This window comes from Leopardus geoffroyi, chromosome D1, assembly GCF_018350155.1.
Source record: "Leopardus geoffroyi isolate Oge1 chromosome D1, O.geoffroyi_Oge1_pat1.0, whole genome shotgun sequence".
Taxonomy (NCBI): domain Eukaryota; kingdom Metazoa; phylum Chordata; class Mammalia; order Carnivora; family Felidae; genus Leopardus; species Leopardus geoffroyi.
This window is the reverse complement of record NC_059329.1, coordinates 73621229-73638273: the sequence shown is the minus strand read 5'-3', so window position 1 is coordinate 73638273 and position 17045 is coordinate 73621229. Positions and strand designations below refer to the sequence as shown.

General features: G+C 34.4%; 1 protein-coding gene across 5 annotated transcripts in view; it reads right to left on the bottom strand.

The window, feature by feature from the left end:
* Positions 1–730: 730 nt before the first annotated feature.
* NUCB2 (nucleobindin 2) overlaps positions 731–17045 on the bottom strand; it is a 36376-nt gene continuing 20061 nt past the window's right edge. For all 5 annotated transcript variants that reach the window (XM_045484662.1, XM_045484661.1, XM_045484663.1 and 2 more), the window contains 9 exons: positions 11288–11391; positions 10296–10481; positions 10016–10106; positions 9363–9421; positions 9172–9264; positions 8053–8142; positions 2296–2466; positions 1269–1347; positions 731–843 (listed from right to left, as the gene is read on the bottom strand). In XM_045484662.1, the coding sequence (XP_045340618.1) occupies positions 1273–1347; positions 2296–2466; positions 8053–8142; positions 9172–9264; positions 9363–9421; positions 10016–10106; positions 10296–10481; positions 11288–11391 (869 nt within the window). In that variant the 3' untranslated portion in view covers positions 731–843; positions 1269–1272. The remainder of the gene's footprint in view (positions 844–1268; positions 1348–2295; positions 2467–8052; positions 8143–9171; positions 9265–9362; positions 9422–10015; positions 10107–10295; positions 10482–11287; positions 11392–17045) is intronic.

Sequence of the window (17045 nt, the reverse complement as noted above, 5' to 3'; positions counted from 1 at the left end):
CCAGGAGGCTGATTCAACTGGGGAAATTTCCTTTTCCTCCCTTCCCCACTGCCTCCAAAAACAATCCTGGACAGTGAGAATGAGGTAACTTAAGGATAAAAACCATGCACTGAGGAAAGCAGAGCAGAGAGGTAGAAACCTGGACACCACCTACCTCCAGATTTCTTTTGTGTAAGAGGGAGAAACTCATATTTAAATTAAAACACTGTTATCTTTGGTTTTTCTGTTATATGTAGCAGAACCTGATCTTAAGTGATAGAATTGAAAGCAAAAAGATAAACAACAACAACAAAAATGACCTGAAGTGGTAGCAAAAGTTATTCAATAGAAGAATTTCTGGCAGTTAAATTTGCTGAAAGGAGGAAGAAGTTAACAGGAAATACTGGGGAAACTATGATCTTCTCAGAAGAATTAGTACCATCAAAGAGACTTATTGAGACAGGGGATGATAAGCACCCATAAAAGACTAACTTTATGAGTGACAACAATATAAATTTACTTTAAAAGCACTACAGAACTTTCTCACTTAAACATTTCATTGCATTATGGCATAATTATGGCCACTTAATTAAATCATTAAAGGAGAGCAAATTAAAAAGAAGAGAGGTATGAAAGTGAGAGCACATATTGAGTTTGTATTCTTCCTAGTTCTGATAGACTTCAATCTTTAAGTATCTGTATCCTAAAAAAAATGTGTTCTCATTTTAAAAGTATCTTCCTTTATTTCATATATGCTTTAAAATATTTATTGAGCAGAGAAAAAGGAAGGGTGGTAAAAAGATGACACAGATGTCGACTGAACAGTTTTCTTCCAAGTTCTGGTGGACTTCGGACTTTAAATGTCTGTTCAAAAAAAAAATATATGCTCTCATTTTATCAAAGGTATCTTCCTTTATTCTGAATTTTCTTGTATATATACAATCTCAGTATATGTACATATATGTAAATATAAATATAAAGCATTTTAAAAATACTTAGCTAATCATAGATTATAATTAAAAAATGTGTTCCCTGACAATATCAATAACTGATTAGAAAAAATTGTAAATAATGTTGAAATAAATCATTTCACCATAAGTATAGCTATCAAATTATATAGTTTTTGAAATATACTGATGCATAATAATTTTAGAAGCCTTTTCATCTTTCTGTAGTACAAGATGCACTATTTCCACAAATATATAGAAAATACCATAGATATTAATGATTTGAAATTACATTCATAATAAATTTTTTATATCCTTAAACAAAAAAATAAAGTTACATACGTGGCTAGAACTTTGATTCTCCCCCAGGCCCTGATGGAGGAATTTCTTGTAATTTTTTTTGTTCCATCTGCTGTACGACCTAGTAAATGGAAAAAGAATGTCTTCAAAGTAAGTATTATTTGATTTTCTCATGACTTTTGACAAATCACAACAAACTAATTGAAAATTGTTTTCCAAAATGAGATATTCAAACTCTTAACATTTAGATTAATTGGGGTACCTGGGTGGCTCAGTCAGTTAAGCATCTGACTCTTGATTTCGGCTCAGGTCATAATCTCACAGTTTGTGAGATCGAGCCCTGTGTCTAGCTCTGCGAGGACAGTGCAGGGCCTGCTTGGGATTCTCTCCGCTCTCTCTCTGCCCCTCCCCAGCTTATACACGTTCTCTCTTTCTCAAAATAAATAAATAAGCTCAAAAAAAAAATAAAATTTAGATTCATATTCAACAAAGCAGTTTTAAAAATACAAACATTTGGGGCACCTGGGTGGCTCAGTCGGTTAAGCGTCTGACTCTTGGTTTCAGCTCAGATCATGATCCCATGGTTTCAGGGTTTGAGCCCCACATCGGGCTCTGTGCTGGCAGCACAGAGCCTGCTTGGGATTCTCTTTCTTCCTCTGTCTGTCCTTTCCCCACTTACATTGTCTGTCTCTCTCAAGATAAATAAATAAACTTAAAAAAAATACTAAAATTTAGGGGCGCCTGCGTGTCTCAATCGATTAAGCATCTGACTTCAGCTCAGGTCATGATCTCGCGGTATGTGAGTTCGAGCCCAGCGTCAGGCTCTGTACTGACAGCTCAGAGCCTGGATCCTGCTTCAGATTCTGTGTCTCCCCCTCTCTCTGCCCCTCCCCTGCTCATGTTCTGTCTCTTTGTCTTTCAATAATAAATAAACGTTAAAAAAATTTTTTAATACGAAAATTTAAAATACTATAGCTAATACTTTGAAATATTATATTACAAAAGCACACACTTTTAACAAAGCACCTAAAATTCTTTCTAATGCCACAATCATTTTATAAAATACCACCTGATGGTATTCCAGCTTCTGAGCCTCAAGTTGGTCATGCTGACGTTGTAGCTCTTCCTTTTGTTTCTGAAGCTCATCTGCCTTTTTCTTAAGTTCATTTTCTTGTAAAGAGATAAGATTTTCATATTCTTTCAGTTCTTCCTCTGTGAAGAACTGTTGCTGATCCAGGGTCTAAAAGAAAAAAACAAGGGAGAGAATAATCTTAAATATACAACAAGATCTGATTCAGCTTTAAAATTCTATGATTAGCAAAGTACAAAAGAGTATCTATAGTATTATACCTTTTTGGTAAGAAAGAAGAAGAAATAAGAAAATATATATTTATATACTTATTTGAGCAGAAAGGAAAAACCCAAGACTAATGAAATTGGTTACCTACAACACAAGGAAGAGAACTGGGTAGACAGATCAAATATGGGAAAAGAAATCACACTTCTTTGAATACACCTTTTTTGTACAGGTTTGATTTTTAGAAACATGTCAGTGTTTCACACACTCAAAAAAAAAAAAGAGAAATAAAATCCACAAGGACAGGAAAACTCCCCAAATTGACTATAAACAGAAGAAAATAAATAATGCTTTTGTTTTGAGTGAATAAAACACAACGGGTATGGGGAATAAACTAACACAAGAAACTTTTAATCACAGTATTCTGACTACATGCTCAGGTTAAAAACAATAAACAAAAATCTAAACAAATCATCAATTCTTGTTTTGCAGAGTTTAGCAATTCTGAAACACTTTGTACATCCTAGAATTGAGGAAATAAGTGGAATGATATTGTGGAAAATAGGAACTAGATTTCATATGAAATATGGAAAGAGGAAGAGGTAGAATGTTGTACTAGAATTGGAGGTATTGGACTGAAATTTGAGGAAGTATCAGTGTGAACTCAGTAAGTTTTAACATATATGGATAGCTAAATATAAGAAGATGAATATGGATGTATCTGTGTGTGTATAATATGTACATATACACAAACATATAATACAAACATAAATATATAGATATAAACACACACATACATACACATTGTTTTTTAAACTCCCCAACTCTGTTATCTGACAAACCCTAGAAGCAATGATACTCCAGTAGCAAGGAACACATCCAGTGCCCAGATCCTGGTCTGTGATATCAATTTCCACTGAAAAGAACCAGTGCTCCTCATTAAAATGGCTGATTCTAGAGGTGGGAGGGAGAAAGAACAAGATAAGCCTTGGACATCTTATGCGAAAAAGTAAGGAATCCTCGAAGAAAGATAGGTAACATGCCAAGAGGACACAAAAGCCAGTTTGAAGAAACTCCCACTAGCGAAATCTGGGGCAATTTGGGCATCAAAATAAATAGTGATAGTAAGGATTCAAGCTTATTGAATAAGATAAGAAGCCATGAGTCTCCACTCAAATAAACAGAGATGGGGGAAGGGATAACTTTTCCTTACCGTAGAAGGCCAACTAATAAAATGTACAAGGAATGACGATTAGAAAATCACCATTCGTGGGAATGCAAGCTGGTGCAGCCACTCTGGAAAACAGTATAAAGGTTCCTCAAAAAACTAAAAATAGAACTACCCTATGACCCAGCAATTGCACTACTAGGCATTTATCCAAGGGATACAGGTGTGCTGTTTCAAAGGGAAACATGCACCCCCATGTTTATAGCAGCACTATCAACAATAGCCAAAGTATGGAAAGAGCCCAAATGTCCATCGATGGATGAATGGATAAAGAAGATGTGGTATAGATATACAATGAAGTGGGGCGCCTGGGTGGCGCAGTCGGTTAAGCTTCCGACTTCAGCCAGGTCACGATCTCGCGGTCCGTGAGTTCGAGCCCCGCGTCGGGCTCTGGGCTGATGGCTCAGAGCCTGGAGCCTGTTTCCGATTCTGTGTCTCCCTCTCTCTCTGCCCCTCCCCCGTTCATTGTCTCTCTCTGTCCCAAAAATAAATAAACGTTGAAAAAAAAAATTAAAAAAAAAAAAAAAAAGATATACAATGAAGTATTACTTGGCAATCAAAAAGAATGAAATCTTTCCATATGCAACTACATGGATGGAACTGGAGGGTATTATGCTAAGTGAAATTAGAGAAAGACAAAAATCATATGACTTCACTCATATGAGGACTTTAAGAGACAAAACAGGTGAACATAAGGGAAGGGAAACAAAAATAATATAAAAACAGAGAGGGGGACAAAACAGAAGAGACTCATAAATATGGAGAACAAACTGAGGGTTACTGGAGGAGTTGTGGGAGGGGGGATGGGCTAAATGGGTAAGGGGCATTAAGGAATCTACCCCTGAAATCATTGTTTCACTATATGCTAACTAATTTGGATGTAAATTTTAAAAAATAAAAAATTAAATTAAAAAAAGAAAAAAAGAAAGAAAATCACCATTTGTAAACAATCATAGTAGCAATTGTTTCTGGCTAGAATCATCAATGGATGCTAAAATTAGCAAATAATTAATCTGAGAGTATATCCTCAGAAATTCCTTTTTTTTAACACAGAATTTTCATTTTTTATTGGTGATCATGTAAATTGGTACAATTCTTTCAAAAAGCACTTTTACAAAATATATCAACCGTCTTAAAAAGATTCCCTCGGTCTTGGTAATGCTACATTGAGAATCCATCTTATAAAATAACCCTAACCACATAAAAAGCTTTACATAAAAATGTGTTTACAGCAGCACTGTCTTTTTAAAATAAACAGTAAAAGAATGGATGTCTAGCCCTGAGAAAACAGTTAAGCACTTCAATAACTATTAAAATAATGCTTACAATTAGTATTTGGAAATGCTTTTGATATGATGTCAAGTGAATCTTTTTTTTTTAATGCTGGCTTCTGATTCTGGTAGTATGAAGAGTTAGACAAAACACTTTTTAAATTACAAGATAGAAAATAGAAGGGAAACCTGGTAGACACCATCTTAAACAAATAATCAAAATTAACATTGCCAGTTATAAGAATAATCAGCAGCATATACTCGGTGATATGATGCACTTGGCATCACTTTGGTGCTATTCCTACCAAAAGTAGGAATCCTAAGGAAAGAGCAAATGGAGGGAGATTCTACAAAATAACTGGTCTATACTCTTTAGAAATATCAATGCCATGAGACACAAAGACTCAGGAACTGTTTCAGATTAAAGGAGACTAGGAAGACATTATAACTAAATTCAATGTATGACCCTGGATGTTCTTTTTCTATAAAGGGCAGTATTAGGAAAACTGACAAAAATCTCAACAAAGTCTAGAGACCAGAGAAGAGTATTATGTGTGCAGCATTGGTAATGTTACTGTGATTATGCCAGATAAATCCTTGTTTGCAAAAAATACACAGTCAAGTATTTAAGGTTAAAGCAGAATCATGTGCAACTTACTCTCAAGAAAATTATATATGTTATATATAAATACACACACATGCACACAGATTAAAAATAGAGAAACAAAAAGAAAAAGAAAGGGGCGCCTGGGTGGCTCAGTCAGTTAAGCATCCAACTTTGGCTCAGGTCACGACCTCGCAGTTCATGGGTTTGAGTCCCGCCTCGGGCTCTGTGCTGACAGCTCAGAGCCTGGAGCCTGCTTCAGATTGTGTCTTTCTCTCTCTCTGCCTCTCCCCACTCGTACTCTATCTCTCTCTCTCTCTTAAAAATAAATAAACTTAAAAAAAAAAATATATATATATATATATATTTAAAAAGAAAAAGAAAAAGAAAAAGAAAGAATAATTGTAGTAAAATGGGAAATCTGGGGGAAAGGTTTTCAGGAATTCCTTGTCTATTCTTGCAACTCTTTTGTAAATCTAAAATTATGTCAAAATGAAAAAAAAAATATGCAATTATCTGTTGATCTAGTTCACCAGAATAAAGAGAATGCATATTCAAATAATACTAGCATTCTTCTCTTCTTCACCAAAGGCCAGAAATACTGCAAATGTAGGAAAAAAACCCTTATGACAAAATAGCTGATTTCTTTAATCTCAAACTAAGATGATAAACTGTCATCCTGGGACTGTCCTTGTTTTAGCACCAAAACCTTCTACATCCTGGGAAACTCATTCCAGGGTAAACCAAGACAGTTGGTCACCCTATCTGAAACCATTTTCTGGACAATTAAAAATCTAATTGAAATGGTGACCTTTTATATTTTGTATGGAAAATTAAAATGTTCTTTCTTCAGTCTCTTCTGGTTGCTACCTCTCAATTATTCTTTTAAAAACGTGTATGCACAGTAAACCATGGAACAAATTGGGACACCTTTCTTGAGCAATTTGACAAGACATATTTAGAAACTAAAAATGTTCATAAATCTTGAGAATAGTTCTATTATTAGGACTCAATCCCAGGGAAACCATCATAGATCCTAAAAATGTCTGAACAAGTAGAGAGTCATCATAGTGCTAACTACTACAGTCAAAAAAAAGTGAAATTGACCCAAATGGCTAAATCTGTTTGAATAGTTATATAAATTATGCTACAACCACACAACTGAATGCTAAGAGTAATTTTTTTAATTTTATTTATTTATTTTGAGAGAGACAGAGAGAAAGCACATGTGCACAAGCAGGGGAGAGGCAGAGAGGGAGAGAGAGAATCCCAAGCAGGCCCTGCACTGTCAGCGCAGAACCCGACACAGGGCTCAGTCCCATGAACTGTACGATCATGACCTGAGCTGAAATCAAGAGGCAGATATTTAACCCACTGAGCCACCCCAGTGCCTGGCTAAGGAGTCATTTTTAAACCATGTTTTTTGAGGAATGGCATCATGAAATATTGTTAACTTTAAAAAAACAGAATTTCCCAAACATACAAGACATTTATACAGTCTGAAGCCATTTAAAAAATATATAGATAGGAGTTTATGTGTACATGTAATTTAAAAATAAGACAGTATACTATATAATGTGTGCTATGTGTGCATATACTACAGATACAAACTATTTCCAAACTGGTATAACACAATGCATAAATTAAGTGTCTACCTTGGAATAATTGTACCATTCTAATTTATTCTTTAAAAGTATCTATATTTTGGGGCACCTGTGTGGCTCAGTCGGTTAAGCATCTGACTTCGGCTCAGGTCATGATCTCAGTTTGTGGGTTCAAGCCTAGTGTGGGGCTCTGTGCTGACAGCTCAGAGCCTGGAGCCTACTTCAATTCTGTGTCTCCCTCTCTCTCTACCCCTCCCCCACTCACGTTCTTTCTCTATCTCTCTCTCTCAGAAAATAAATAAACATTAAAAAATTTTTTTAATAAATGTACCTAGGGGAGCCTGGGTGGCTTGGTCGGTTAAGCGTCCGACTTCAGCCTAGGTCATGATCTCGTGATTCGTGACTTTGATCCCCATGTCGGGCTTGGTGCTGACAGCTCGGAGCCTGGAGCCTGCTTTGGATTCTGTGTCTCCCTCTCTCTCTGCCCCTCCCCTGCTCATGCTCTGTCTCTCAAAAATAAATAAATGTTAAAAAATTTAAAAAAAAATAAATAAATGTATCTATATTTCGAATTTTCACACTTAGAAAAAGTGTAATTTTAAAAAGACTTATAATTATATGTAACTTGATTATAAATAAAAGGTCAATTGCCACAGGTTTTCCAAAAAATCAAGTTCATTATTTTACAGTGACGTTTTATATGAAAAGCCAAGACAGCAAGGCTCCCCATGAAAACATACTGGAGAATAAAAGTTAAAAAGTAGAATAAACTGATGTCGAATTTCTTGAACCATACATCCCATTTCAAGTAGGTTTTATTACCTCCCAGCTATCTGGCTCCAAGAATTCCTTTTTTTCTGTAGCTTTCAAAAACTCTTCTAGAGTCACTAGTCGGTCTTTGTTAGCATCAACCTGATTGAAAAAAAAGTTTATGTAAATAATATAACTCTTTCTCATATTACCAGAAATTACCTTCTAATAGATGCTACTACATAAACAAAGAACAATTAAGGCTAGCTTAACATCCACAGAAACGGTGGGGGGAAGAAAACCAGAACACTCAACATTATATTAGAATCAAAAAATAGATACTGTTATCTTCTGTATAATTCAGATTTCAGCGAGATATCTATATCCCTGATTACCGTCAAAGATCACCACCCTTAAGTCTGCTGATCTAACTGGTTAGGCTATTATTGTCTTCCTCCCTCACTACATCATGCATAATCCAAAGAAAAATAACCTTTCCAGAAAGATGACTGTTTCAGCCAAGAATAAAGAAGTTTACATTAAAGTACTCTCAACATTTTTCTTAACAACTATCTAAACCAAAATTAAAGTTGACAATCTCTCCCAATCCTCTTCCATGGCTCTTACAAACTATAGAAAATTCAGTTACAAAAGTGAACCCCATAATTACCAAAGAAATTCATTTAGCACTTGGGATGCCAGCAGTCAACAGAAATCCCAATTCATCACCAATAGGTCAAGTATCAGGTGAAAATCACTGACTTAAAACAGTGGGCCTTAGTTACCCTGCCTATGATGTCTATGACCAAAGTTTTACTTAATAATGTGAACAAGAAGTAAATATTTGTTATGATAAACCATTAAGGTATTGGATTTTTTAGATTTTCTTAATAAAAATGCAGGTTTTTAAAATAGCAAATATTGGACTACGTTATTTTTTACTTCTAAAAGATATGCAATGGCATCTTAATCTTTTAAATACAAATCCTTTAAAGTTTAAAATATTTTAAAGCAGTTACAAAATAATTTTATCTACACTAAAAGGAATTTACTGAATATTCTGGATCAAAAAAGCAAAATCCAATTAAATACCTATTCTGTATATTTATTTTCCACTTTGTGGTAAGATTTATTGTAAGAACTTGAATAATCCATCAAAGTAACATATAATCTTAAAATTTTAAAGCATACCTCATTCATTACATGTTCCCTCATTCTAAGCCGTTCTTCCTCCATTTCTACCATATCATCTTCTTCATTTTTGGGGTCATAAACTTTCTCCAACTAAAAAAAAAAAGTTTCAAACCAACATAAAAGAAAGGAAGATAATAAAAGGAAAAAAGAGAGCAAAAACTTACTGAACACTTACTGAACTCATTTACCTCTTTGGTAAATAGGGCTTCTAATTCTTGTTCATCTAGAAAGCCATCATTATTGACATCTGAAGTTTAAAAGTCACAAACACAAAAATCGATTTTAATGCCTTCGAAAATAAATAATGAAAATACAACTCTTTACAACTGGCTTGCAGAAGTTGTACTGACATGAAGCATCCATATGCTACAGAAAAATGTTTCCTCCTCTTCACGAAGCCTCAGATCAGTCCAACTGATGACAATTTACTACTAATTCATAATTCATAATAGTTTTTTTAGAAAAATATATCTTAACCAGTTTTTTCAAAAATATGAAGTGAAACAATATGATATAGGAGTAAAGTACATTTTACTGTTATAGCATAAAGCATGTTGGATATAACCTAGCCAGTCACAGAAATACCTTCAGTTTACACAGAACCTTGCCATAAGTGGTAATGACTCAACAGTAAAAGCAAGCAAAAGACACAGCTACTGACCTAAAATATTTTATGCTGCAGATCAGTAATAAAGACCATGATATTACCTTAGAGAAAAACTCTAAACATTTATTGTCATTAGGACTCAATAACAGACCTTGGCAAAAATCAGTTAAGAAAAGCAACTATAATTTTTCAAACAGCAGATATAAATATTAATATTTGTATCAAATCTGTTACCATGTAATTTGAAAAATGTCTTGGGGTCAAAGTCATTAGGATCCAATCCATCAGTCTCTTCCCATACCTCTTTTAGTTGATCTTTGCTTCCCTGTGAATCAATTTTTAAAAAATGCTCAAAACAAAATATAATCTATGTATATAGATTGAAAATAAAATACAAATTTGAGAAACTTTGAAGAATTAAGAATCTAAAGTACTAATAACTTATGATAAAATTTTACTGATACAAAAGAAGTATCTTCCTCTAATTATGGTTTCATAAAGTCATAATCCTTACTGGATGGTTAACTTTGGGATGATTTTCGTGCTTTTTCTTCATTTCTTCAAATTTAGATTCTTCTTCTTTCCTCTTTTCTTCATTCAGTGTTTTTAAATATTCTCTCCTTTCATGTTCCTTCATCATTTCATATTTTTTAAATTCTTCATGCCGAGTCTTATCATAGTGTTCCAGATCACTTGTGGCCTATAATATTTAAATTAAATTACAAGAAGTGTTTGGAAATATAAATAAAGCCGTTCTTGCATATAGCATACTCTCTAACAGAAGATAGTATAGAAGGGCCAGAAATCACTGGACACTTCTTTTAAATTCTACCATTTTATTTTAGTCATTATTATCACCAGTATGTAGGCACTCAAAGAAACTGATAGTTCAAGCCTCAGCTTTAGAAAGCTCCTCATAAGCAAGTAATATATAAATTGATTTTAAAAAGAAGGAAGGAATTATATCAAATATGTACAGTATAGAAAACTAGAACAGTTTCTAACCACTTAACTAAACTAATACCCAGGCTACAACATCTGGTTTGATAACTCCATACAGTACAACATAAGAGGTCTACAAACTCTTACCTAAAATCTCAGCGCCCAGATGTGTTTCAGAATTTTCTAGATTTTAGAAAGAGAATATGGCATATATGCCATATTATAGAATATCTTTGCAGAGTCTATAATCAAAGAGATTAATACTTCCTCAGCAAAGTCTATTAATATTCAATGAAGTAGACTAAATAAAAACTATAAATAGCCTTACTATAATTCAAGCCAGGTTTCAACTTTAATAGTGCTTTGGACTTTGGAACTGTGGGCAAGGGGTTACAGATTGTTATGTCCATATTATTTTCTATAGTAATAGGGGTTAAGCTCTCTCCCTTTAAAGATACTCTATAGAGTATCTAAGAGTTATATTACCACTTCATTGAATTTATTTATCAAATTACAAAACCTCAAAGGCACAACAAAGACAACATTGTTTGGAATTATTCTCACCGCTTTGATTAGCATATCTAAATCTGTAGATTCAAACTTGTCAGGATTCAGGTGGTTTAGGTGATCAAATTGTTTTAGAAGAGCATGATGGTCTATGCCCGTATCTGAAAGAAAATGAAAAAACGGTAAATAATAAAGTAATAAAAGCTAGAAACATTGATATAAATGATACATAAGAATAAACATTCATATTTATTCCTATAGGATTTTATGAGAATATTCAAAATTTTAGATTAAGTGTTGATATTTTCTTTTAGAATATTGTACATATTGTTATTGTAGGCAAAAGTAATGTCCTTGAATCCAGAATGGAATACAATGTAATATGTACACTTTATTATTATTTCTAGAAAGGCTAGTTGACTATCAGTATAATTACAGTAAAAACTTTTTTATTATTGGAAAACTACCAAATTTCCTACTTTTAATTGGATAAACTCTAATACACTGCCCTCATCAAAGACCTAAGGAGAATTTTTTTTAAGTTTATTTATTATGAGAGAGAGAGAGAGAGACAGCATGTGAGTGGGGGAGGGGCAGAGAGAGAGGGAGAGAGAATTCCAGGTAGGCCTACAATGTCAGTGCAGAGCCCAATGTGGGGCTTGAACACATGAACCATGAGATCATGACCTGAGCCAAAACCGTCAGCCAGATGCTTAACCAAGGGAGCCACCTAGGCCCCTTAAGTAGAATCTCTAAAAAGAATTGTTCTAAAATTTTTATGAAGGAATTTTTTGTATGCTGCTCCAATGCATCCTTTATGGAACAATAAAAATCTAAGTCAGGTAAATTCATATAGATTAGGACTTATTTTTAAAGAAATATCAATTGTTTTTCTTTGTGAATAGTTTTTTTTACAAGCTACAGTTTATTGCAGTTGAGTGGGTAAAGTGAGTCTGGACTATTTCAGTTGGATAATAGAACTGAGCAAAATAGGTACATGTGTTAATTTGTTAAAAGTTTGGGTTCTACTCTTAAATACATAGAACAAAATGAGGGTTGATGGGGGATGGAGTAGAGGGGAAAGTGGGGGATGGGCATTGAGGAGGGCACTTGTTGGGATGAACACTGAGTATCGTATGGAAGCCAATGTGATGATAAATTATATTAAAAATAGATAAATAAATCAGTAATTAGATTTAAAAACAAACAAATAAATAAATAAATGTCTGGGTTCTTAGGAAAAGGAATATACAAATATGGAATCATGGAATATGAGAAAGAAATCTGGAAATGGATGGGACTTAGTGCTGTGTGAATTTATTTCTAAAATATGAATATGTATATGTATATATATGTGTGTGTTTTACAGGCATATGCATGTGTATGTATATACATTTATATATACAAAAATGTGTGTGCATGTATATGTTGATGTATATAGACATGCATATATTTCCTACCTCTGTCCGATGAAAATGCCAAGAAGAAAATATATTCCAGAAGCAATGAGCACACTTAGTGCCAGTCTTTGGTCTGTGGGACCAAAAGAAATATCATTTCCCACTAAAAAGAACCAGGAATCCTCAGACAAATGGCTCATTCCAGGGCTGGGGCAGGGTAGGTACAAGATGAGCCTGGAAGATTTTGTTATACTAGAAAGTAAGAAACTGCTAAATTTAGTTCAGTTAAGCTTTCACTGAATTCTTAGTATGGCACTGTACAAATTTTACTTTATGAAGAAAAGATTTGTTATAAGACCCAGGCCTAAAGGATATGACCAGACAGTGAAATACATGAAAAGATGCTTAACCTCACTCAAAACAGGAGAAATACATATTAAAACTGTACTATTATATCATCTAAAACTTTTTTAAATTTTGTTTACTTTTATTTTGAGAGAGAGAGAGAGAGAGAGAGAGCATGAGCAGGGGAGGAGCAGACAGAGAGGGAGAGAGAGAATCCCAAGCAGGCCCTGCACTGTCAGCACAAAGCCCGATGCAGGGTTCAATGTGGACCTCAGACTCACAAACTGTGAGATCATGACCTGAGCTGTAACCAGGAGTCGGACACTTAACCGATTGAGCCACCCAGGTGCTCCAGAATGATAAAATCCTTAAAGTTTGAAGATACATACTATTAGCAAGGATGTGAAAAATTATTGCTGGTAAGAGTATGTACTGACACAACCTCTGTGGAGGTAGCAATATCTATCAAAATTACAAACACATACACATGTATACAATTTCTCTATGGGGAACTTATCCTACAGATAATTTTACATGGATAGGCAGTGATATATGTACAAGAGTATTTGCTAGAAATAACCCAAATGCCCATTACCAGAGGCCTAGTTAAATAAATTATGGTATATCCATATAATGGAAATCTATGCAGCGTAAAAAAAAATTTTTTTTTAACGAAGATGGTGTCTATGCACTAATACAGAAAGAACTCCAAAATATGTTGTTAAACGAAACCCACAGGGCGCAAAATGCATATCACATGCTATCTTTTGCATAAAAAGAGAGGGAAAAAAAGGCCTTTATTTTTATTTGCTTATATAAGAAGGAAGAAACAGAAGGATTATGTTCAGGGCAGTGAGAACTGATAGAGTACAAAAATATCAGAGCACTTTTGCTATATGCTTATACTTACTCTTTCTGGTTTTAATGAATGTGAATGTAGTACCTATTTTAAAAATTACACCAAAAAAAAAAAGGACCCTTTAAGTCTTTCTTCAAATTATTAAAAATTTTAATTCAAAAATTCTGAATCCATGAGAAAATATTCATAAGTTTTCTAAGCATCAGACTGTTTTCTTTAGATAATGAAATTTAGCCCCTGTTTAGAATAAAGAAAACACTGCCAAGATTGAGGGGATGGAGGTTGTCTAAGAAGAAAGTAATCTCAAAACACCTTAGGCCTCAGGGCGCCTGGGTGGCTCAGTTGGTTAAGCATCCGACTTCGGCTCAGATCATGATCTCACAGTTTGTGGGTTTGAGCCCAGCGTCGGGCTCTGTGCTGACAGCTCAGAGCCTGGAGACTGCTCCTGATTCTGTCTCCCTTTCTTTCTGCCCCTCCCCTGCTCATGCTCTTTCTCTGCCTCTCAAAAATAAATAAACATTAAAAAAAAAAAACAAAAAAAAAAACACCTTAGGCCTGGCTTCAAGGATGGAATTACCCTCTATGTCTGACCACCTGAAGTTCAATTTACTTCTCATTGATATCCTTAATCCCAGGATAATGATACTTGTACTTGGTACTTGTTTTCTACATCTGCTCACTGGCAGGGAGTTTAATGCTCTACATAAGCATTTCGCCAATATGATCCATTGACCAGAAGTACATGTTTAAAATGCATATTACTCATCCCAGATTCAGAATATCTAGAGGTAAAATCCAGTAATCTACATTTTTTAAAGATTTTTTTAAAGGTTTTATTTATTTTTAACAGAGTGCAAGCAGGGAAGGGACAGAGAGAGAGGGACAGAGGACCTGAAGCAGGCTCTGTGCTGACAACAGAGAGCCCAGTGTGGGACTTGAACCACGAGATCATGACCTGAGCCAAAGTTATACGCTCAATCGACTGAGCCACCCAGGTGCTCCCAGTAATCTGCATTTTTAACTAGCTCCCCAGGTGATGCCTACGTAATCTAAAGTTTAAGAACTAGTATTCACCATGAGTAAATTTTCAGATGTTTATTAATGTCTATGGGCCACCCAGATAACCAACCCATGGGGGCACAAAGACACAGGAGCCAGCTTGAAGGGTCTCCCACTTGTCAAATCTGACCTCTTGATTTTGTTTCATAATTAGAAAGGCCATTCCAAGATAAAGAAATTCACCTATGTTGTCATTTAGTACTTTTATGGTATTATTTTCTACACTGAAGTCTTTGATTTATTTGTACTTATTCTGATGTATATGAGCTAGAGATCGAATTGTACCTTTTCCCAAATGGCTATCCAATTGTAGCAACACTATTCTTTTTAAAAATCTATCTTTATCCAACTAATAATGAGATCCTACTTTATTTTTTAATGTTTATTTATTTTTGAGAAAGAGATTGTGAGCAGGGGAAGGGCAGAGAGAGAGAGAGAGAGAGAGAGAGAGAGAGAGAGAAGATCCGAAGCAAGCTCTGGGTTGACAGCAGAGAGCCCGATGCAGGGCTCGAACTCACAAACCGTGAGATCATGACCTGAGACGAAGTTGGATACTCGACCAACTGAGCCACCCAGGCATTCCAAAATACCACTTTTAATCAAACTAAATTCTAAATGTAGTTACTTTTATTTCTGGAATTTCTTTTATTATTTTTTTAAATTTTATTTAAATCCAACTTAGTTAACATATAATGTAATAATGGTTTGAGGAACAGAATTTAGTGACTCATTACTTATATAACATCCAGTGCTCTGGAATTTCTATTCAGTTCCACTGGTCTTCCTACTTGTATGCCAGAACCATACAGTTCTAGTGACTGAGGCTTAGTGATATGTTTTAAGACTTCACATATCTCTCAAGTCCTTCACTGTTTTTCTTTTTCAGAGGCATATAGTTTATCTTGCTTGTTTCCTTTTTTCATATGAACTTTAAAATTAACTTGGCTAGTACCAGGGGGAAAAAAGTATATATTTTTATTTGGGTCATGTTAAGTTAATAAATTAACCTAAGGAAAACTGACCTGTTTATAATATTGAGTCTTTGTATCAAAAAGATGTTATGTCTTCTCATTTTTTTCAAGTCTACTTTTGCATCCTTCAGGAGTATTTTAAAGCTTTTGGTATAAGTCTTACATACTTCTTAATAGGTTTATTCTAGGTAGTTTATCTTTGTTGGTATTGGGAAATGGAGTCTTCCATTATATCTCATAACTGGCTGTTATTTGCATATGAAAAATTGATTTCTGTATATTCAGTTGACCTTGCTGAATTTTCCTGGTGTTTATGCTAAGTTTTTTAATCAATTACTTTTAGTTTCCAATATATAACCATATCACCTGCAAACAGAAATGGTTTTATCACTTCCTTTTCAATTACTTTACCTCCACTTTTTTTCATTTATGTAATTGTTTTGGCTAGTACCTCCAATGCAATATTGATTTGTAGTGGTGATAGTGGGCATCATTGTCTTGTTCCTGATTTTAGTTAGAAAACATACTCGTATTTCCCTACTCAGTATGATGTGGCTGAGTTGGACATCCCTGATCATGTTACAGAAGTATCTATTGATTACTATTTTATTACTTTATTACAATTAAGAAGGGGTGTTAAATTTTGTCAAAGGCCTTTTCTGTAGATAGGGAGATGGTCATATGCTTTATGAGACTACTTTCTTATCTCTGGATATCTTCATATTTCAAAAATTCGACTTCATAGCTATTTAATCTTCTCATTGTCTAAAATTAAAAGAATATGGGAGTACGAATAGGCAGAGCACAGAGGATTTTTAGGGCAGTAAAACTACTCTGCATGATATTAGATTGGTAGATACATGTCATTATAGCTTTGTCTAGACCCATAGATGCACAACACCAAGAGTGAACTCTAATGTAAACTATGAACTTTGGGTGATTATAATGTATCAATGTAGGTTTATCAGTTATAACAAATGTACCACTCTGGTGGATGATGGGTGATGTTAGTAATAAAGGAGGTTATACATGTTTGGGGGCTAGGGGTATTTGGGAAATCTCTGCACCTTCCCCTCAACTTTGCTGTGAACCTTATACTACTCTAAAAAAAATCAAATCTAAAACATTTTAAAAATTTTTAATTTTTTTTGAGAAAAAGAGAGTGTGTGGAGAGTGTGGAG